This window comes from Natator depressus, chromosome 5, assembly GCF_965152275.1.
Source record: "Natator depressus isolate rNatDep1 chromosome 5, rNatDep2.hap1, whole genome shotgun sequence".
Lineage (NCBI taxonomy): Eukaryota > Metazoa > Chordata > Testudines > Cheloniidae > Natator > Natator depressus.
The window spans coordinates 129,025,463-129,049,904 of NC_134238.1; the positions used below are offsets into that span (position 1 = coordinate 129,025,463).

The 24,442-nt window shown below is 45.1% G+C and overlaps 1 protein-coding gene across 9 annotated transcripts in view; it reads right to left on the bottom strand.

Annotated features, from left to right (window-relative positions):
* The window catches only part of NRG1 (neuregulin 1), a 747,298-nt gene that overhangs the window by 172,755 nt on the left and 550,101 nt on the right, over positions 1-24,442 (bottom strand). For all 9 annotated transcript variants that reach the window (XM_074953635.1, XM_074953643.1, XM_074953647.1 and 6 more), the window contains 2 exons: positions 16,902-17,079; positions 6,983-7,107 (listed from right to left, as the gene is read on the bottom strand). In XM_074953635.1, coding sequence (XP_074809736.1) covers positions 6,983-7,107; positions 16,902-17,079 — 303 coding nt within the window. The remainder of the gene's footprint in view (positions 1-6,982; positions 7,108-16,901; positions 17,080-24,442) is intronic.

The window sequence follows — 24,442 nt, forward strand, 5'->3', positions numbered from 1 at the left end:
CAGCTCACTTCATCAGATGCAATGTAGCTCACAAAAGCTTATGCTCAAATAAATTTGTTAGTCTCTAAGGTGCCACAAGTCCTCCTTTTCTTTTTGTGGATACAGACTAACACGGCTGCTACTCAGATACCCCTGTTTTTTCTCATGGCTCCTTTGAGGTCATGCTTCCTGGTGCTTGCGAGAGCTCTACCCCTAATCCAAACTCTTAGGGATATTTCTGTCTGATCTGATCTCAGTGGTTGCTGCTGTCATTTAATCTTTTAATCACTGAAAGCTGTCCAAAGGAATGGAAGTTGCCCACATACATCTTTTCGCCCTGCACAGCTATGTTCATAGCTCCTTCCCTCCTCATCCATTCTTGAGGGGTGCTGAAGTGGTGACATTGTTCTTCCTACTCAATTGCACCATTAAAACAAATGCAACTAGGTCCAGATCCTCAGCTGGATTCCACTGGCTGCAATGGAGCGATGCTGATTTACACCAGCTGAGAATCTGGCCCACAATTTCTAGCCTGGCCTCGTCAAACACACAAGAGAGGGGTAGTCTGGTCTCTTGCTCTAATCAAACCTCAGACTGATCAATATAGGGCCACAAAGGGATTTTTCTTTCATGAAATGCATTGCACAGTTGGCCAGGTGCATTATAGGATTTAATGTTTGTAAGGCTGGGTTTCATTTATGATTTTATTTGCCTTCCTCTTAAGCATCAGACATTGGCTACCTCCAGAGGCAGGATAGTGGATTCCATGGACCAGTATGGTGGCATGAGAAATCCTGAATTCTTAACTGTCTCCATTTGACACGCTGAATGGTGTTATAGTACCAACACTATTGTGTTACACTGTAAAGAAGTCCACGCATTAACGAAATGGTGGCTGTACATCACCATTTCCAAACTGGGATGCGTAAAGTTGAAATCAATGCAGGGTGTTCAGTACCTTTGAAAATACAGTTACTTCCTTCGGTGTCTACATACTTTTGGAAGACACATTTGAAAACTCTGGCCTTAGTTTATATTACTGTATCAATGCTCATTTAGTACAGTTAAAATGATCCTTAAAAATAATAAAAGTAAGTAAAAAGTGTGCTGCAAGAACCCCTTTGCATAGGAAAAGTGACAAATTAGTATGTGAAAAGCAATTAGCACAATGCACCCAAATCCCAGTGCTCTCTATTTATAGATCTCCAAAAGAGTTTTGTGCATCTTTTCTGACCTCAGTTACAGTCCTTCTTAGGGAAGCAAATGTGAAAAGGAAGGAGGCCAAATAAGAAAGCAGTTTGTACCCCGTGGGCAAGTTACGCTCATTATAAATGAAAAGAGGACAGAAGAACTTCCGCATACCATTAAGACTGCTAGAAACTAGAAATTGTAATTTTTAGAATATTCTTATAATTTGATTTTAGTTGTATTTTTTAAATTAAAAAAAATCTATTAATAAGGCACTCTACGTGAGAAATTCAAGTTCCTTTCATCTCCCAACAAATTCTACGAAAAGATCTGTCCAGCCAAATACAGCGCATAGCCTGGCAGGAAGAAAAAAAACCCGCAGCATTAGGGCAAACCTGACAGTTTTCAGGCCCGCATTCCCAACACAAGGGGACTACTTCGGACTTGGAAGGAGAATAGGGAAAACAAAAAACAGTTGTTAAAACACGATGAGTAGACCCAAGATCAATTAAAAGTAGCTGACTAGAACAAAAAGGGCTTCTGAAACACTCAAATAGCAGCCAGTGAGAGACTTCTGATGGATCTCCTTGGGAATGGAGTTCCACAAGTGAACAAGACATACACCATCTTGTTGCTGAGTGAACCTGGGAACGAAGAGCAGACATGACCCACCCAGCCTTATCTACTGAGCATGGACTCATGGTGAGATGCTTCAACAGATCATGGAAGGTGGGCTTTGATTCATTCACTCCTGTCTCATGAAGGAAGCAAACACCCATACACTTCAAGCTCCAGATTAATTTCAAGGGACGCTCAGTTAGGAGTGCATTACAGTAATTAATTATCTTAGAGATGACAAAAGAACACGGCAGTTGCGTCAACCATTAGGATTTCTGAATGTGTTTTCAGATGGATTTGTATGCATGCCTTGGTGCTTTGGAGAGGGATATTTTAAGCCTTTAAATAAGGAAATAAATGGACTGAAAAGTATGCATGCCAGCAGTGGGGACCCATGTCTGATAGATATGGGAAAGTTTTCCAGATAAAAGCTACTCCTAAACACTCACCAGTTAGTGCAGTCCCTGCAAAATGAGCACATGTATTCCCAGAAGGGGCCTCAGAACACGTTCCACAACCAAAAGGCTTCACCTAACCAGGTGACACTACAATAGGTAGGAGGACTTACTGTCCAAGAGCAATTCCCAGCTGCTGAGAAGGGGTGGAAGTTCTGGGGTTCCTATAAAGAATCCTGCTTGGAGTTTTATCTTTTACATTAGACCAGGGGTTGGCAACCTATGGCACACATGCCAAAGACGGCACGCAAGCCGATTTTTAATGGCCCGCTGCTGCCTGCTGGGTCCCAGCCACCCGCCACACTCAGCCCGCTGCCGAACTCAGGCCGGGACCCCGGCAGGCAGCAGCGAGCCATTCAAAATCCTGCCCGCCCTGGCCCGCTCTTCTCCACCCACCCCCTAGCGGGGGAAGGATGAAGAAGCTTGGTCCTGCCGGCTGCTGCTGCAGGGCAGGCGAGCTCCCCCTCCCCCGCCTCTTCCCCCGGCATGCTGGGTTCCTGCCCCTCCTCCTCTCCCTCCCTGCTGCCCATCAGCTGATGGCCCTTGCGAGGGAGGGGGAGAAGTGGAGCCGCAGCAAGCTCGCTGCTCCGGGGAGGAGGCGGAGAAGAGGTGGGGACGGGGTCTTGGGGAAGGGGGGTGGAATCAGGGCAGATCCCCTCCAGCCCCCTGCTGTGAGCTGCTCTAGGCAGGGGGCTGGGAGCACCCCCACGACCCTAGCCCACACTCCCAGCCCTCTGCCCTGACCCCTACACCCCCCCCCACACTCCCAGCCCTCTGCCCTGACCCCTGCACCCCCCACGACCCCAGCCCTGACTCCAGCACCCCCCACACATACCCAGCCCCCCACACCCCATGCCCTGACTCCTGCACCCCCCTCACATGCCCCCAACCCCCTGCCCTGACTCCTGCACCCTCCTCACACACCCGCAGCCCCCTGCCCTGACTCCTGCACCCCCCAGACCCCATGCCCTAACTCTTGCACCCCCACATTCCCACCCCCACCCTGAGCACCAAATGGGAGCTCCTGCACCCTCCCCGCCACATTCCCACCTGCATCCCTTGCACCAAATGGGAGCTTCCCGGGTAAGCACTCCACACCCAAACCTTCTGCCCCAACCCTGGGCCCCCTCCCTCATTCTAGCTCCTGGCCAGACCCTACACCCCAACCCCCAGCCTGCTCCTTCGCCCCCAGGCCTGTGCTCAGTGCACTCCCACCCTCAGCTCAGTGCAGAGAGAGAGGAAGAGAATGGGCTAGAACCAGGGAGAAGGTAGGTACCCACTCTATGTGGGCAGGGCCAGGATCCCAGGCCAGCAGTGGGCTGAGAGGGGCCGGCAGCCGGGACCCTAGCTGGCAGGAGCCAGCGGATGGAACCCCAGACCGGCAGCGGGCTGAGCCACTGCCAGTCTGGGGTTCTGGCTGCCGGCCCCTTGCCCGCCAGGGTCCCCACCGCAGGCCCCGCTCAGCCTGCTGCCGGCCTAGGTGAACAGAACCCCAGGCTGGCAGTGGGCTGAGCAGGCCAATGGCGTAAGATCAGCATTTTAATTTAATTTTAAATGAAGCTTCTTAAATATTTTGAAAATCTTGTTTACTTTACATACGACAATAGTTTAGTTATATAATATATGGACTTATAGAGAGAGACCTTCTAAAAAACGTTAAAATGTATTACGGTCACGCGAAACCTTAAATTAAAGTGAATAAATGAAGACTCAGCACACCACTTCTGAAAGGTTGCCGACCCCTGCAGTAGCGTTTCACTTTTATTTTCTTGTAACCAACTCTGATTTTTATGCCTCATTACTTATAATCACTTAAAATCTATCCTTCCATAGTTAATAAACTTGTTTTATTGTTTTATCTAAGCCAGTATGTGCTTGGACTGAAGTGTTTGGGAAACTCCATTTGAGATAACAGGATTTGTGCATATCATTTTCTATTAATAAAATGATGGCCTTTATGTGAGCTTGTGTTGTCCAGGAGAGGGCTTGGCAGTGCAAGACGCACATTTCTGGGGGACAGTCTGGGACTGGGAATTTGCTGCTGTTGTCCTGCAGTATAATTCAAGAGTGGCTGCCCGTACCACTCATACAGTATAGCTGGGAGTAACTTACATGCTGGAGGGTGGGTGTGAGCAGACCAGGAGTGGTTGCTCCCACAGCAAAGCAGTGTAAAAGGCACTCCAGAACTGAGGGGTCACAGCTGCTCAACAGTCCAGATTGTACCCTGGGGAATGTCACAATCTTTTAATATAATCTCATTCCCAGAAACATCTGAACCATTTTAGCTGAAATTTAAACAAATAAATACATAAATTCAGCCCAGATCAGACACGTGACAAATTTCAGCCCAAACAAGTGAAGTCTGATAATGTTAGCCAGCACTGAAAACAGGATCTTATAACGGAAAGTGCAGAACATTAACTATAGGGGCTGCTACCACCTCCACCGAATTTATGTTTGTACAGCAACTAGCACAACAGGACTGGAGCCTCTAGGTGCTACCAGAACTCAAATAATTAATACTACTACATACAAACGACTATTCTTTATTATTGCATTTAGAATGTAATGAAGAAAATATGGGGTTACGACACTGCGACTGTATAAACACACAAATTCTAGCAGTGATCACTTTCTTTAATTAAATGGATGTTAAAGGCAATGGTTCTCAGCCACTGATACATGTGCCAGCACAAGCAAACCGAGACTTTGTCACTTATAGCTGGCTCGCCATCCTGCCATCAGGTGGTAACCCCCACAACCAGGGATGAACTTGGGATCCCACCTCTCTACTGCACCACTGCGCTTGGCTTCCATTCTACTCTACATGTGCTAACATTCCACAACAGCACTTGGACTGCTCCAGACCTCAGCCAGCCACAGCACCTGGCTGTTTCCAGGCTCCTTCAGTGACTGTGAGATGGAAGTGGAAGCTGATACAGAAGAGCTGAATGAGTTTTTATTATTATGGCAAGTTACAGACCACACATGTGAATGGGAGCCACATAATGTCTACACTTCAGGCCTCATGACAGAGGTTGGATCCCAAATCTATCATTAAGGTCGAAAGGGGAAGAGGTCACTGGCAGCAGAGGAACAAGGGGTGAGAAGGTCACTGGTACAGTGGGTGTCAGAATCTGGTGAATGGATACAGCTCTCTGAGACAGTGGGGAACCAGTGCTTTTGTAGTCACCAGATGTTACCCATGCTGCCCTGAATTTTGGATGGAAAATTCCGCCAACAATAGCAGCTGCTCAGAGGTTTGGTTTGCTAGTAGAACCAGCTGAGATGGGCAGTGTCAGTGAGGCCATCACATATGTATGCTGAATTTATTTATCAAATCGAGTATTACTACACAGTATGGATTGGTGTTTGATATCGGCTTATCAGATTTAGTTTAGATCTAGGGTTCAGCCTCTTTAGAGAGACAAGGGCCAGCTGCAAAGTTTAGATCAGGACCAAACTTTCCTTAAGTTCAGGAGTATTTGAGATATTCTATTCTATTCTATTCTATACACCCACACTAAGAGTCATTGCACAACCATACACTAACAAAAAAGCCCAAAGACTTACACTGATGACAAATAAAGATTATAGTTTCATTTTCCAATTAGCATGGTACCTACCTCCTAGTTCAGGGCACAGTGTGCAACAAACGTGCATTGCATTGTAATGATGTTTTCAAATTCCATCACATTAAGAGACAAAAGTTGTCTTTTAGTTGCTGTATTGATCTAATCAGGTGTATGATCCCCCCCACCCCCACAGGCCTCCTACTTGAATTTCAACTGTTAATACGATTTAATTACTCAACAACAAGTCCAAGAAACAGAGTTTAAGCATATACCTGCCAACTGGTCATAACCAGAAAGGTTTATATACAGTGATACAAACTAAATTTTGCTAGAAGCATATGTCACAATTCCTATCAGTGAAACAGAAAGAAGCCTTGAAAAATATAATTTTGTAGCTTCAAATGACTTTGAATAAGCTTGAGAGCTCTGCTTGCTCAGACCCTCCATTCCTCAAATCACAAGTCTAAATGACAGTATATGAGACAGGCTTATGTCTGTGAATGACTTCATATGTTGATCACGTAGCTTGCATGAAAACATTTCTCTCACGTGCCAGCTATCAGGACAACTATCGACATATGTGAAAAGAGAGGTGGTCACATTCCGTAGCCATACGAATATTACCTAGAGATGTGGGCTGGTTTTGAGGAAAGGCACTGGACTGGGACTCAGGAGATCTGGGTTCAATTGCCTGCGCTGCCACAGACTTAATCTCTACGTGCCTCAGTTACTCTTTTGTATAATGGAAACAGTATTACCCTCTTTCTTACACCCTTTGTCGGTGTTGTCTGTTTAGATTATAAGGTCTTTGGTGCCGGGGCTGAGTCTCACTATGTGTTTGTACAGCGCCTAGCACAATGGGGTGTCAATCTCTGTGGAATCTTCAGGGTGCTATTGCAATGCTGACTCCGCTTGTTTGCATAAGGAGGACCAATTTAATCTAAATACGTTGTACCTACATCAGGCCTAATGTTTTTTAATTTATTTTATTTACACCACAATAGACTCACGTGTTTTCATCTCTATTTTGCTTCCACTGTGGTCTAGTGGGGATGCACCTCTTGCAATGCTTGCAAGGTTCTCATTCACCTACAGACCCTTTTGGCCGGATGGCTCTTTTAATGCAAGAACTTTTAAACCTCAGTTAAACAAATAGCCATGTCTTACCATTGGTGTCCGTGATGGTGATGCTGGCTTTGGTGCTGTCATTCCCTAGTTTGTTGCTCACTTTGCATGTGTATTCCCCAGCGTCCGCCAGCGATGCTTTCGAAATGTGAAGTTCCGAGTACTTCCTGTGGAATCAGGAGAAACACGTTACATCTTTTATTGGCGTAATAATCATGACAAGCAGCTAATGCATTTATCCAATGAAGAAATTCATCTTCCATCCTCTGACTACACCAGTTTACCCCAACCAGAGTTTGGAGAACTCTGCAGAATAGGCACATGAAAGAGCTGAAATAAATACATTTGTTTGTTTATACTTTTCTGCTTGAGAGTTCTCTTTGTTATTAAGGGAAATCTACAAAAACCAGCCTTCTCCCTTCAGGAGGTACTCCGACACCACGGAGATGGGTGCCTGTACAAAATATAGATAGATTCTCCTGTCATTGGGGTTCATGCTGCGAGTAGCAGAGTTCTGTGCAAGTAGTGTAGTTTCTAGCATCTGAATAAATAACCATGAGATAGCAAGAAGCTCTTTAAGCAACCTTTGAAACCCCACTAGAAAATCACTGTCCAGCGCAAACAAAAAATTGTGGACAGCAGTTAATCTGCATGAGGCTACATTTTGTTCCTGGCAAGGAGATGTAATTTAATCAGTCTCCAAGGTTTTAAGATTAGATTTTAAAATGCAGAACTCCTGCCTGCCCATTTATTTGGTAGGAGCACATTCTAGTGTCTCTCAGCAGGGCCCTGACCACAAGTAACCTCAGTAATTCCATTACCTGGACCTGTCATTCTCAGCTCTCTGTATGGCCACAGAACAGGTACAGCACAAGCGGTTTAGACACAGGCTTCCTCACGCTGCCAGGCCAATCTGGTTTAGCCCTGCCCGGGGCAGACCATCTCTAAGGAGGAGAGGGTAATTCACTCTGAGAGTGCCAATATGGTAGGAATTTGAGGCTACATGAAGGGGTGGTTGTTATATTGTGGACACTTGTGAACTCCTAGCAGAACTAAGGCCTGTTCGACACCTCAACTGTAGGGCAACAGGGCGACATTGCTCAGGGGGTGTGAAAAATTCCCACCCTTGAGAGAAGTCTTTAAGCCAGCCTAAGCCCTGCTGTAGACACTGGTAGGTGGACGGAAGAATCAAGGGTTTGATTACTACCGCGATGGAAAACCCTTCTTTCGCTGTGGCAAGTACGCACACTACAGCAACACAGCTGCAGCACTGCAGCTGGGCCACTGCAATGCTTGGCGTGTGGCCACAGCCTGAGACGCTTAGCTCTCTGCACGCCGGGTGCCAAGCGCTCCTCCAACTGAAATGATGGTCAGGAATGGATGGGCTGGGCTGGATTCAAATTGGAGGTGGCAACCTAGAGGTCAAAGGCCCTATCTACCCTAGTACCAATCCCCAGAGCCAGCCAGTGCCCCTTCTCAGCTCTTCCTTGTGCCTATTGGTCCTGCAACAGTATGGAGCAGCTGTTGCAAAGTAGCTTAAGGTTTCCTGTTTTCACACGAAGGCACAACTGCGGAGGAGATGAATCAGAACAGATGCTGGGGGCGGGGAGCTGTAGACTCAAGCCACTGGGGAGACAGAGGGCTGTAGACCCGCAGGCCATTATCAGAGGGAGAAGGCGGCATAGGCGCGGGAAGTAGGGTGCTGTAGCACCCCAGGTTTTATGGGGGCCACCAGCCTTGTGCCCCAGTCCCCAGCCGCTGGCTCCATGCATTAAATCTGGGGGTGCTTCCCACGCCTATGCCCTGTTCCCAGCCCTCCACTCCACAACCCCTCACCTCACCTGGGGCTTGGGTCCCAGCCACCAGCCCCACCCCCTGCTCCCAGGCCTCCTCTCCTGGGGCCTACCTCACTTCCGACCCCGCACCCGGGGCTCTGCTCCTGGAGCCCCGGCCGCCAGCCATGCTCCCCAGCCGCTGGCCCCATGCCCAAGGCCCCACGCCAGGCTCCACGCTCCCACGGCTCCACACCCAGGGCCCCGCGCATGGTCCCACAGCCAAGGCTCTGCTCTTGGCCCTGCACGTGGGGTCCCGACCGCCACCCCCAACCCTGGGCTCCATTCCTGGCCCCATGCCCACCCCCAGCTGTGGCCTCGGCCCCCTTACCCCTGTCCAGGTCCCCCCACTTCTGGAGACACAGCCCTGCTCCCTGCCTCAGGGGCAGGGGGAGGTGGACAGGGTTAAGGGGGCTGGCTTTCAGCATCCCCACTACTAAAAATGTTCCAGCACCACTGGAAGAAGGAGTAGGCCACTAGACAAACCAGAGGCTGGCAGAGCCTAGGCCGGCTAACTCAGGATGCAACATCACCCCACTGATAGGCTGAGAGGGGGCCCGCTAACGTTGTGGAGCCAATCCATGGAATAGTATTCATTGATCCACCTTCCTGGCTGGAGTTCAGGTGGCATGATGCTAGCTGCTTGTGGATGATGTGGGATAAGAATATGTAAGAACATAAGAACGGCCATACTGGGTCAGACCAATGGTCCATCTAGCCCAGTGTCCTATTTTCCAACAGTGGTCAATGCCAGGTGCTTCAGAGGTAATGAACAGAATAGGCAATCGAGTGGTCCATCCCCTGTTGTCTACTCCCAGCTTCTGGCAGTCAGGGGCTAGAGACACCCAGAGCATAGGATTGCATCCCTGACCATCTTGGCTAACAGCTAACAGACCTATCCTCCATGAACTTATCTAGTTAGTTTTTTGAACCCGGTTATAGTTTTGGCCTTCACAACATCCCCTGGCAACGAGTTCCACAAGTTGACTGCAGGGCCAGTCTCGACCAAATGGCTCAGCAAGCGAGGAACATCTTTGGCGCTCCCCCTCCATTTGTTAAATGTTTGAATACCTTATGAGATCCTATAAAGATCCAGAACATTCTAGGTGGTTAGTGAAAAATGAATCCACATACGGAATACTTGAAACGTTACTTCAAACATCCTATTTGACCTTTTGTCACTAACAACAAAAACAGCACCCCAAGCCCGGTGCCCACCTGGTTGCCTGGGTCACCTGCCCCTAAATCCGGCCCTGCTTGACTGTGCATTATGTTGGTTGTTTTAAACCTGTTGCATATTAATTTCATTGGGTTACCCCTGGTTTTATGTCATGTGAAGGAGTAAAGAACACTTCCTTATTAATTCACTTCCTCCACACCATTCATGATTTTACAGACTTCTATCATATCCCCTCCTTAGTCGTCTCTTTTCCAAGCTGAAAAGTCTCAGTCTTTTTAATCTCTTCTCATATGGAAGCTGTTCCAAACTCTTAATCATTTTTGTTGCCCTTCTCTGTACCTTTTCCAATTCTAATAGATCTTTTTTGAGATGGGGCAATCAGAACTGCATTCAGTATTCAAGGTGGGGCATACCACGGATTTACATTGTGGTATTACATTTTCTGTCTTATTATCTATCCCTTTCCAAATATTTGCTTTTTTGGCTGCTGCTGCATATTGAGTGGATGTTTTCAGAGAACTATCCACGACTCCAAGATCTCTTTCTTCTGTGGTAACAGCTAATTCATACCCCATAATTTTGTATGTGTAAGTTGGCTTATGTTTTCCGATGTGCATGACTTTGCATTCATCAACGTAGAGTTTCATCGGCCATTTGTTGCCCAATAACCCGGTTTTGTGAGTCCCCACAGTCAGCTTTGGACTTAATTGTCTTGAGTAATTTTGTATTGTCTGCAAATTTTGACACCTCGCTGCTTACCTCTTTTTCCAGATCATTTATGAATGTGTTGAATAGGACTGGTCCTAGTTCAGATCTCTGGGGGACATCACTATTTATCTCTCTCCATTCTGAAAGCCGACCATTTATTCCTACCCTTTATTTCCTGTCTTTTAAAGCAGTTGCTGATCCATGAGAGGACCTTCCCTCTTATCCCATGAAATGGGGATAAAATTCTGATAACTGGAGAATGCAACGGGGAGGGATAGCTCAGTGGTTTGAGCAGTGGCCTGCTAAACCCAGCGTTGTGAGTTCAATCCTTGAGGGGGCCATGTGGGATCTGGGGCAAAAATTGGGGATTGGTCCTGCTTTGAGCAGGGGGTTGGACTAGATGACCTCCTGAGGTCTCTTCCAACCGTGACATTCTATGATTCAAGGTACTGCATATTTAGTTTACAGTCTTGTGCAAGACCAACATTCAGGTGTATCGTGTCCACAATAATTAAAAGCACAGTTTCAACAGTCTCTCGTATTTTGGACTCCTACCACATTTCAGTTCACGTTGAGGGGTCTACTTTCCTCTCTCTATCTCACGTATCAAGATCTATGAGAGCCATCTATGTGGCACTTGTAGCAGAGGAACAAACCCTCCACTCTGCACAGGTCATTACGTTAACTTAGAAAAAACAGTGAGGTCTAAACTTTTAATTTTAGAATAGAAAAAGGAAGTTAGGAGTCAAATTAGTCAAATTAGTTGTGGAAGTCTAACAAGCCTGGCATTTTGTTATTTTTCCTAGGTGCAAAATCCATAGCAGTGGTTCCAAATCTGAGAAAGAAATTGAATATTCATAGCATCAGTGGTATTATAGGCACTTATTGTTAGCTAATGCTACAATTCAAATAACTGCATGCACACCCAAACTCATTAATCACTTTAAATGAAGAAGCAGCCAAAAAATCCTGGGCTTATATGCATACATGGAAGGAAGAAAACCCCACCAAGAACGCATCAAAGCCCAGACTACAGGAGTGCTCAGTGTCATAGACTGAGGGTCTCGAAGCTGCCTTCCTGTCCTGTCCCTGTCCTCCTGCCTTGTTCCAGATCTGTGCTTCTATGTACTGTCCCAGCTACTCAGGCTCTGACCCTTGGCTTGACTCCGGCTCTGTCCACTAAACCTGACCACCACCGTTCTAGCCACTAGGTCTAACTGCCTACGTCCCGGTCTATGACACTTTCTCTGTCTGTCATCCAGAATAGCTATCTGTAAGCAAATATTCAAATGAAGCTGATATGGCAGCCCAAACTGCTGGTGCATTTGCATGCAGCATTTCATGAGTGGTTTCATTTCTAATATCAACAGCCAGGTGAAACAACAAGCGCAAATTATTTAGACACAGGTGCCAGAAAGATTTGAAATGCACAGAAAGAAGATGAAGAACTGAAATGTTGCCATTAGAAGTGGGCAACTGAGTGAATATTTTACTAACGGGTGAGAAGACATGGACTGGTGCCAGACTTCTCTGAATGGCATTACCTGGTATGTCGACTGATACAAAGGAAATGTTTAGTCTTTTGTATCAGCCAGCCCACTGGCTTTCAAGCAGGCTTGGACAGAGACCACTCATGTCAGGGGTATTCCTGAAGTCCATTGTAGATGAAAAAATGGGTTCAAAATGTCAATATGGGATTTACCTGTGATTATCCCAAGGTGAACAGCATTAGATCATAAACCCATTCAAGCAAGCTAATAGGCCAAGGAAATACTGCATCTGTGACACTTCTGCAGATGTCATTAGCTAACAATATGCATCAGGATATTGCACCAGTAAATAACAGTCAGCAATTTCATCTCCTCCACACCAAAATCTGTTGGTTCTGGTGTCTGTTGGTCATACTGTCCCTGTCTTTTTAAAGGAAGCTGCAAAGCTACTCCATTTCTGTTTCAGTAGTTGGCCACTTATTTTGCCTATCAGATATTTTTACATTTTGTCTAAAATTTTACATCTAATTTGTTGGAATTAAAAAAAAAGTTTCTTTCTTGAAATGACTTTGCGCTTTCTATTATGCAGCCACACAATGAGCAAAGAGTTTGTGTGTAAAATCTGAAATTAACAAAAGTCACTTTTGATGGTTGGACACTACTTTCAACCTTAATGGGATTTTATTAATATGTATAAACTGTTCTTCTGAACTGTCTGGATTGGTGAAGCCAATAACATTAGGCTGCCTTGAATCCTGATGATGCTAGTGTGTGTCTTCTGCAGCACAATATAACTCACTCTTTAAGTAGCCATTTGTCTGTAAAATAAATATTAATTCTAGTCAGCTCAGATGACTCTCTACACCTTTCTATAGATCATTATTATAAAAATTCCATATTAAAACTGACTGTCCATATAACAATATAGCAGCCCAAGAATAAGAAATATTTGCCTGCTCAATTATCTTGTATCATAAAAACACTAAAAATAGAGAAATATTAACCATTTAAATTCATTTAGCTTGGTATGGGAGATTTCTTGTGCTCCTTCATTAATCCAATTTGCACATAATATAATTCTGATCTTTACTGCATTCACCTGCACTGTATTATTTTTCCACTTATTTATTTAGCTTTATAATATGTTCCTGTCCTATGTATGTGTACAATATAATCTAAAAATGAATTTCAACTAAGCCAAGGGCTATGTTCATGATCTTCCACCAAAACAATACATATCTCTTCGCAGGCCTGGAGTGGTAGCAGCCAAAGCAATAACAAAACCCCATTCTCTCCCCAAGTTACAATACTGAATGACAAATTCCTTCAGTTGGGGACACACCACAGGCGACTATCTCCGAATCTCAGCTAGACACTCTTCACTCACAGCACCTCACCTACATATGGACCAGGAAGGCAGACAAACGGACTCCTGTGGTACAGAGTATGGGAGTGATGTCAGGGCAGAGGAGCTGTCAGTGCTAACCTGTTAGGACTCTCAGGGTATGTCTACATTGCAATTAGACACCTGGGGCTGGCCTGTACTAGCTGACTTGGGCTTGCAGGGCTCAGGCTAAGGGGCTGTTTAATTGCTGTGTAGACGTTCTGGCTTGGGCAGCAGCCTGAGGTCTGGGACCCTCCCACCTCACAGGGTCCTAGAACCTGGATTCCAGCTGGAGCTGGAATGGCTACAGGGCAATTAAACAGCCCCTTAGCCACAGCCAGCTGGCATGGGTCAGCCACGTGGGTTTTTAATTGCAGGGTAGATATACCCTCACAGACAACACCTGTGCAGTTTGTCACAACTTCATCACCTTTTCGGTAAAAGCACAGAGCCACTCGAGCAATTTCAGCTCTCTCTGCCAGTTTCCACAGGCATATCCCCAAATATCTTGTGGGCAGTGGTACTGAAGGCAGCTGATAGATCTGAAAGAATCAGCACAGGCACTTGATTTGCTTCCACTTCCAGAAGGTCAGTAGCCAAACAGACCAACTAAGTAAGTCTCTGTACCGTATCCTAGCCTAAAAGCAGACTGGGGGGGGCGTGTCAGGGAAATCAGAGAATTCCAAGTATTACCAGAGTTGCCTCATTAGTCCTTCCCAATAAATCCTCTGTGACAGGGTCAGAGATCAAGTTCCTCAGAATCCAGATACAGTTTCTTGGGTCAAGGCCTAACAATTGCTTCTTTATGAGATTTTGCTTCTACACCCTTTCTAAAAGGTAGCATTGATACTCTCCTCCACTAATGGTCTCAACATCTCCCTGCAAAATTTGGTGAGTTAAGAGAGTCATTAGTCCAATGTTCTCCAATGGTCATACAACAAAGCTCCTCAAGCACATCAAATAATGTAGGGTGAACAACATTGGCCAAAACAGAAGAAAAAATGGCATTTGTCACATATAGGCAGCCAAGGGTCAGGTTTCTCCACAATACAGACTGAAATTACTACACTGCAAGAAACACTTGACTCTGCAAATAGGTCTAGATCAGGATTCACTGGGCTATTTATCACCTGGAACAGTTCCTCTTACCAGGACTTCACAGGTGCAAAGTACGGAGGGCAAGGGCCCTTTCTTTATCATGCCAAGAAACTTCAAAAATTCTTTATGTCACAGTCAGACAGACTCAAGGGGTGGCTACTCTAGCTGACTCCCTTCCTGCTTCCTCTGTCACTGACTATACTGCAGTGCACTGCAAGGACAATGCCGGGGAAGAGAGGAGAGAATGTATCTTTTCAGTCTCATTCATTTGATAGCGAGAACAGATATGCTTGGTGTAACACAAAAAGGTTAAGTGCTGCTATTTGGGTGGAGGATTTGACACACAACAATAAGTGTTCACCCCCTCAGAGGAAAATGCAACAAAATCCCCCACCTTAGAGCAAAACACCAAAACCAGTTGTGATTTGTTCTACAGAAAAGTGTGTCTTCAGATCTGATCCTGTAAAGTTAATAGCACTTTAGCCTGAGCAAGGAGTGCAGGATTGGGCCCCAAGTGTCTTAAATGCACACAGTAGGACCTCAGAATTATGAACACCAGAATTACAAACTGAGCAGTCAACCACACACCTCATTTGGAACTGGAACTCCCCCCCAAAGCAAACACAGTATAGTACTGTTTTAAATGTAAACTACTAAAAAAATAAAGGGAAAGTAGCTTTTCTTCTTCTGCATAGTAAAGTTTCAAAGCTGTATTAAGTCAAAGTTCAGCTGCAAACTTTTGAAAGAACAACCATAACATTTTGTTCAGAGTTACAAAGATTGCAGAGTTATGAACAACCTGCATTCCCGAGGCGTTCGTAACTCTGAGGTTCTACTGTACCTTTAATACACCCTTCTATGTAAGAGGGACAAGGTGCAAACCAGCTCTTTGAAACCAAAACATTCTTGTGGGAATAGAATGTCAAACCCTCCTCCATAGATGAGAGAATAAGGTATTACTTAACTTCTCTCTCTCTCTCTTTGACTGCCTTTTACACAGAAACAGTGCTCCAGATTCTTCCTGCACATGCTTCATCAGCCACCTGGTAAGGACATTTTCCTCCATCAGGAGCATGAATTTCTGACAGCTCTCAGAGGAGTGCCCAATCTTGTAAGGTTCTCACTGGAGCGCCGTAACGTTTTTTTGATCAAAACTTTTTTTTTCAGTGAAAATGCAGATTTGGGTCAACTGAAACATTTTGCAAATTTCTGTCCATTCTGGCAAATTGTTTCAGTTGAACTAAAAAAAATATGAAAAAAATCAAACAGTCCATGTTGACCTTTTTTAAATGAAATGATCTGATCTATTTTTTTTATTCCAAATGACTTTCTGTTTAGAAATGTCCTTACATTTTATTTTTAAAATTTATAGAATATTAAAAAAATCTTGATATCTAAATGAAGTGTTTCATTTTCGGTTGAACTAAACGTTTTGTTCGACCCAAAACAATTCTTTTTGACTTTTCAATTGGACAAAAATACCTAAACTTTTCATTTTTGGATCGATCCAAAATTCATTTTTCTTTTGATTTTTCAGAATTCACAAGAAACCGAAAAAATCTATTAGCCACACAGCTCTAGTTTGGAGTGCCCCAGTAAAGCCAATGGTAATTGAAGCCTCTCAGAACCACACGGGAGACACTTAGCAACTTCCAATGCAAGACTCAACGTTATTCCTTTTGATAGTTTCAAACAATCTGGGACTTCAACAACAAACATGAGATTTTATCAATGGCCTGCACCCAAGATTTACTAGTTTAAAAAAATGTCTGCACTTTACTATAAAAAACAACAATCGGAATAAAAAATAGAGTATTCGTTATGAGATATTCCATTTTTGTTATTACTTGACAACAATATATAAGTCCTAGTGAAAATAAAGAGATAACCTATTTCCATTAATTCTCTTTCCTTATTTCACAGCACTCAGTTGTGAATGCTGAGATCATTAATACTCCCAGTGCTTGGGTGAATAATTCCACTTTCTCCCCCGAGCCCAGCTTGCAAGATGTATCACTGTACTTACTTTTAAAAAGAAAAAAGAAAAGGAGTACTTGTGGCACCTTAGAGACTAACCAGTTTATTTGAGCATGAGCTTTCGTGAGCTACAGCTCACTTCATCGGATGCATCCGATGAAGTGAGCTGTAGCTCACGAAAGCTCATGCTCAAATAAACTGGTTAGTCTCTAAGGTGCCACAAGTACTCCTTTTCTTTTTTCTTTTTACGAATACAGACTGACATGGCTGTTACTCTGAAACCTGTACTTACTTTTGTTTTTTGGAGATCTTGACATTTTCTGGTTTGTTTTTTTTGGTTATTTCTTTTCCATTCTTTAGCCATTTGAATCTGAGAGCAGGGTATTCGGAATTGGCTTCACACCTGAGCACTAGCTTCTGACCCACAGCGGACTCCTGGTTTTTCAGCTCCTTCAATTTGGGAGGCACAGCTAAAGAGAGAAAAGAAAGCACTGGTGATTAGGCTGCTTTCAAAAGAGAAAACCATGCTAATTGAAGTAGACCTAGGCAAGCCAGAACATTTACAGACAGAACCAGACTAAATGATTTCTAAACCAAAAAATCTCTCATTTGCATGAATTATACTTAAAATATATGAAAAAGAGAAGATATGAATTGGTTATATTGGTGTGTTTACCCTGGAAGGAAACAAGACTTCTGTGACTTCCCAGACACAAGACATCACAACCTATGCAGAACTAAAATGATGCTCCTATAGTCAATACAGAGATGCAGCCAATGAATACTGGGATCTGCAGTTGAGTAATGATCTATGTGGCAGGCCAGGCCTCTTGAAGCAAGACTTCATGCTGGGACCTGTAGGGTATGTCTACATTGTACACTGAGCCCAGATCTGTGGGACCCGGGCTTGGTGTTTCCAAGCCTGTGCTTGAGCGTCCATACTGCATTGTAAACCTGGGTTTACAGTTACTGGACCCGTGTCTCACAGAGATGCTAATATGTCCATAGTGCTCTATGCAGACCTTCTGTCTCCAATTTGTGGCTTGAGCTGCATCCACACTGCAAAATGATAGGGCTTGAATCTGAGTCACGCAAGATTTAGGCTCTGACCCACTCCCCTAACAGGGACCTAGGACTTGGGTCCTGAGTGCTTGCTGACCCAAGTCAAACTGACGGAGCCCAAGCTTCCCTTCCATCCACACACCAAACCTGAGTCAGAGCCCTGGTTTGGGTATGCCTACACTGCAATAAAAGACCAGTGGCATGGCCGTGACTGGCCTTGGTCAGCTGACTTGGGTTCGTTGGGGGTTAGGCTGCAGGGTTGTAAAATTGCAATGTAGACATTTGAGCTCAGGCTGGAGCCCGGGCTCTGAGACCCACCCCTGTCGCGAGGTCCCGAACTCCAGGCTTCAGCCCAAGCCCAGACATCTACGCTGCAGTTTGATATACTCCCGCAGCCAGAGCCCTGCGAGCCAGAGTCAGCTGTCCTGGGCTCTGAGGCTCAGTGCCACGGGTTTTTTAATCGCATACCCATCATCTCCAGGGGCCATGCTGAAGGCAATAGAATAAACAGTGTAAAACATGTTATTTATTTGGCTATCAGACACTGCCTATCCAAAGGCTCCAGGTACCTCTGATATGACAGACGGCTTAAAGAACAAATATAAGCATAGCAGCTTCCCAGACCACCGCGGGGAGAAGACACTCACTCCGGACGATAATTCCAACCCACATTACACTGAGCTCAACCTGAACTAGCCCCTTCTTTCCCAAGGCCATAGAAAAGAGGCAGGCTTTGAAGCATACCTTGGGGATCAGCAGATTAGGGCCATATTGGATTGAGGGAGTGGGACTGAATTCCAGAGTCCCAGGTCAGGTCTACACTAAAATCTTAAGTTGACCCAGCTACGTCACTCAAGGATGTGAAAAATCCACACCCCTGAGCAATGCCATTAAACCAACCGAACCCCCAGGGTAGACAGCATTAAGTGTTCCCATTATATAGTCCGTATAAGGGTTATATTAAGCAGGGAAGCAACATCAACTATAGGGTCCCAGGTTTTTGTATTGGTTGAACTGTCAAGCTCAGTAAGAAATAAGAGCTAATGTTTTGGATCTTATTTTAATTCAACAGTTTCTGCACAAAATGGCTTGCAGAACTTTTTCCCATCAGAGCTGTCAATGGAAAACAGTGTTAAATGAATATGCTCCTGTAGCGGGATGGTCACCTGCTCCCGGCCCAAAGGAGTTAAAAGCCAGCCCTGGGAGAGGGCCGGGGCTGGGAGCCTTAGGCTGGGCTGATCGGGAGGCAGCCTCAGCTGTGGCCATGCCCCAAACAGACTCGGCTGGCCCTATGAAGGGGCTGCTGGGCTGTAGCTCAGGAGACTCTCTCTAGCTCTGAGAGGGAGGGACCTGGCTGCAGGGACCTAAGCAGAGTACCTGGATTGGAGCAGGGCTGGGGAAGGGCCTGAGGAGCTGGGGAGCTCCAGCCAGGAAAGCCCCAGGCTGCGGCCTAGTATTAGGCCCAATGGTACTGGGGTGGCAGGGGACAGCCCAAGGTTGGACAGAGGCAGCAGGTCCAAACCCAACCTTGCCTGGGATGAGTGGCTCAGACTGCAGCCTGCCCCAGCGCGCGGGGCTAGCTGGTGACTGGCAGGAGCCTACGACTGAGGCGAGGGAGGGGTAGGGGCTGGGGGTTCCCTGGGGAGGGGAGACCCTGCAAGTGAGGGGTTACTGCCAGGGGGCAGCACCCTGGCATACAAGGGGCACCGGGTTTGGGAGGGACATGGGGGCCCGGCGTAAGTGGGACACCGGCCTGCAGAGGGCGCTCCAAGGCTGGAAGTAGAGCTAATTCCCAGGACACCAGCAGGAGGCGCCGCAGGGGTGAGTCCCGCACGCTTACAGCTCCTCTCTTCCCATAACTCAGGAGTTACCAGGAAACATAAAAGTAGATGCAACTAATTCATGGTCACTCATTGTCTACAGGCCCTCCACGGAAAGCGGTACGATTTGCACACAGATATGACGGAAAAAGGAGTGTCTTTTTTCATTTCCAGTATGTTTGTTTGTGTTTCCCTTCATCCATGCTTTTGTAAAGTTAACCACATACCTGTCAGGCATATGACAATGAACTTACTGATAAATTACAGCATAGAATGCTTTACACTTTGACATTTAGTAGAAATGCAGCTACACAGATTATAACTGCAGCTGTCCTTCACTCCAGACCTATCACTGCTTTTGGTGCAGTCTCTGTGGGACATGCATTGGTTTGGAAGGAAAGTGACTTTTAGAGATACTAGTATCTTTAATGCTTATCTTTTACTGTCCATTGCTTTAATAGCCCCTTAAAAGCTTGAAAATATTATTTATTTCTCTGTTAGTTTTGGCCCATTTCCATTCGGTAAGCACTGATTACTTCCATGGCTTTATCTCTAGGGAGTTCATGCCAGCATGACTGTGCTTCATTTGTTCCTGTGTATGCCAACCAGCATCACGGATGTGACCAGCAAACATTTGCCAAATGGTAAGGATGAAGTTTGCTGTTACAGGGCTAGAGCACGTGAGCCCAAGACCTTAAACCTTTTCTGTCGGTAATACAAAATAGTGCCTATTAAACAATTGTTGGTGGCAGAATGATTTGTACAACATACATATTTAACACTGAGAAGTATAGCCCTCCAATAGTTAAGGCGGATCAAACTTTGGTCAGAGCTCTTCCAGGGATTTCAGTATCGCAACAGAAGTGGTTGTACACATGACACCAGTAGAAAAATGACAACAAGGCCACACATTAAAAAAAAAAGAGAGAAACGTTTAAAAGTAACAATGGGAAAATCCCCAACGAAGCAACGCCCATATTAAGGTGCACTGGGGTATACTTTACAAGCATTCTTTGGCTGAGAAACTCATTGAAATACTAGGGGGTCTCATGTTTTAAACATTAAATTAGACACACAGAAAGGCATCCATATTTAACCCTGAGCCTTCCACACTCCCCACGAAGGATCACTCTCTACCATCTGCAGACCTCCACTGACATGACAAACTTCACACCTCCCCCGCCCCCCAAAAGCAACACAGGATATCATGATGAGAGAGAGAAAACACTGTGAGAAGTCTCGACAAGTAGAACCAAAAGGCCCTTGTGTCAGCAAAAGACCCAGCACTGCTAATGGGCTCGGGGAAAATTTAGCAGGCAGCAGAACACGAGATGTTAAACCTTCGCTTATTAACGCGGACTGACTATTGGGTTTTTTGTTAATTTTTCTCTCTGGGGGGCGCTGTTACTTTTGAAAGTATTCAAAGTGTTACTTTGAAAGACTCAGTGTATAATGTTAAGGACAAGGAACAAACTTTTCTACATTTACTCTGCTAAGCCCTGTTGATAATATAAAACCTGAGGTAATCTGTCATTACTGGACTTCGGAGAGTTTGGGAGCATTGAGTTCTCATCACCTTCAATATTTGATTGTTTAGTTAATCTGCATGGAGCCTCAACACACGGAAGAAATTAAACAGCAAACCTGCAAAATATCATCCCGCAGCAGCACACTTGCAGCTGAAATTCCATGGAGTCTTTCTAGAAGAGTACAAAACCTTTTAAGAGGGTGAACACAGGAACATATTAGACACGCTTGCCATCACACATGTGTATTATTTGGTGTGAAAAATTGTGATTGACAGTTATGTTAATAAATGGAAGCCACAGGAGTAACCTCTATCGGTTCTTCGGGCTGCTGGTGTGCTTACCATGCTGACCAATATTGTCTCATTGTTTCCTTGTACTCCCCTGTCTGTATCCATCTGTTGTCTCTTGTCTTACATTGTGAGCAACTTGGGACATGGTGCATGGTTTTTTTGTTCTGTGTTTGTACAGGACCTAGCAAATGGGGTTCATGATTCGGGTTCCCAGGCAATTCAATAATACACATAATACAAAATAACTTATGCTCAAGGAAGGAGAGAGAGTCACTTAAGTCAAAAAGAAAAAGAGGACTTGTGGCACCTTAGAGACTAACAAATTTATTTGAGCATAAGCTTTCGTGAGCTACAGCTCACTTCATCGGATGCATTCGATGAAGTGAGCTGTAGCTCACGAAAGCTTAAGCTCAAATAAATTTGTTAGTCTCTAAGGGGCCACAAGTCCTCCTTTTCTTTTTGCGGATATAGACTAACACGGTTGCTACTCTGAAACCTGTCACTTAAGACAGAATACATCTACTTCCCAAATCCCCTCTGCGCCACATCCACCTTGCTGACAAGATTACAACCAAGCTCCAGTTTACAAACTCCAGACCAGATTTTCCAAAGTGCTCCTACAATGCCCAAAGGGAGGTGCAGGGGGCTGGGCACTTTTTAAAAGCTGGCTACTCCATTTCAAGGTATTGAGGCTCCATGCAGATTCTCTACACAACCAAACACTGAGAGTGATGATAGGACATAATCCTGTGTTGCCAAACCCTCCAGAGTACAGAAATTACTACATAGGCACTGAGCTCTTTGGAAAATCTGGCCCTATATGTTTCAGATTCTGTGACTTAATATTACTGTGCACTGTCATTTGCAAAGACAAACAAAAAGGAAACAGGCAAACCAGTAAGTAGTTATTAGACCTGAGCTGTCTAGCAGTATAGGTACCAAAACCAAGAAACCAACGGAAGTCAGCCCGCCCAACCTTGGCGCTGTAAACAGGAGATACGCACGCGACAAGTACAACTAAGACTCTCCGAATGCCATGCTTCTTAGTGAAGCCACAAGGACATTTCTGCAAAAGTTTGAGCTGTAGATGCACCATCACTAGCATTTCAGCTGAAACTTTCAAAGCAGTGCTGCCACCCTGCAGTCTCAAGAGCTCTCATTAAACAGCTTGGTTTATTTTTTGGTGAAATTTTCAACTCGAATATGTGGCATGTCACCCAACCGGCATAGATGTTTACCTAGAAAAGTGGAGCTGCTCTTTGAACTTGGATTAGTGCCTCCTTCCTATTCCTTCCTTTATAAGTACAGTAATCCCCTCCGAAAGCAGTCATTGAAGTTGTAGCTCTTTCCTTGAAATGACTTTCGGAGAGCTATTATTAATCATCTTGTCTAAAGCATGGAGATAGAGTCAATTAACATTTCCCCAGAAGCTGGTGCAAGATGGTGTCACAATGAGGAACCAGAAAGTGAAAGCAGAGCATTAATCCGAGCATCTATGTTCACTCTCTGAAAACAATAATAAAGCAAAAACTAAAAACGCTGCATACATGGGGAAAGCCTGTTCCTCTCTGTTACAGTGTGTAAAGGGAGAGTAACCCTGCCAAAGTCATGGGATGATGTTCAGGCCAAACCTGTGTGGCTGAAGGCAGAATCAGGCTCATCATGAAAAGGCTGACAGTGTCCCTTGGGTAGCCTCGACAAGGTAACGCAGCCACACAGGGCATCAGCTTGTAAGCTTAGTCACCAGATTTCTGCACTGCAAGGCAAGAGAATGCTGTCGAGAGAGCAAGCTGAATTCAGAGGTAATGAAAATGAATGAGGGAGGGAAGGAGGGAAAGTGCCTAACTTACAGATTATAATTTAATTAACTTGCTGCTGATCATTTCTGCAGAAACATTCAGCTTACCCCTTCACCCCAATCTCATCAGCTACCAAATGCCTCCGCTGACTCCTACCCAGTTGCCAAAATCTCCTGCTTCCCCGATCAACTTTCATGATGCTGTTAAACATTGTCAATACAAAAATCTGACCCAGCAGGCTGAAAACGCAGGGATAGCATAAAATAAATGCAGTTAATATCAAAATAAACAATCCAGGGGCTATTATTCACATTTAAGTCCATAAAAAGCGCTTAAGGCTGATGTTGCAAACCTAGGAGCCTCCTAAATCCATGTTTAAGTATTTAAATAAAAATGGCCTGATGCTGAGCAGCCACAATTCTACTAAAAAACAACGAGGAGTCCTTGGGGCACCTTAGAGACTAACACATGTATCTGGGCATAAGCTTTTGTGGGCTACAACCCACTTCATCGGATGCATGGAGTGAAAAATACAGCACATGAAAAGATAGGGGTTGTCTTACCAGGTGGCGGGGGGGGGTCAGTGCTAAGGAGGCCAATTCAATTAGGGTAGATGCGGCCCATTCCCAACAGTTGACAAGAAGGTGTGAGTATCAACCGAGGGAAAATTACTTTTTGTAGTGACCCAGCCACTCCCAGTCTTTATTCGGGCCTAATTTGATGGTGTCAAGTTTGCAAATTGATTCCAGTTCTGCAGTTTCTCGTTGAAGTCTCAACACTCTCTTGTCAACTGTTGGGAATGGGCCCTGTGTTCTGATAGAACCTACATTAACAACTCTGTGTCCACATGACAATCATGGGGTCTGACTGCCACTTGTGTAGATATGTCTGAGCTAGCTTTAATCCAGGTACCACAGTAGTGAAACAGCTAAATAAAAGCCAGCTACATAGCTACATGAATTTCAGTCACACCCCATGAACGCAGTCGTCCTTTGATTTACGCTGTCCCACCCGTCTGGAATTCTTACCCCCCAACTCAGTCAATGACTCACTTCCTTTCCTTAACATTTTCAGTAAAACTATCTTTCTTTCTCTTTCCTACTCTGTTGTGCTGATTCTCAAGCATTTTATGACACTGTGTATTAAGTACACCATATAGTAAAAAGATGCAAAATGCACTGGCTGGTCAGTAAATTACACAACATGGGTTTACCTTAATAGGACTCACTCCTATAACACTCAACCCTTGATTATCCCTGTGCGGGAGCAGTGCTGACAGAGCGGTGCCATCCTGCCTCAATCTTTTGAGTGCACAAAGGCGCCATGCCTTAGG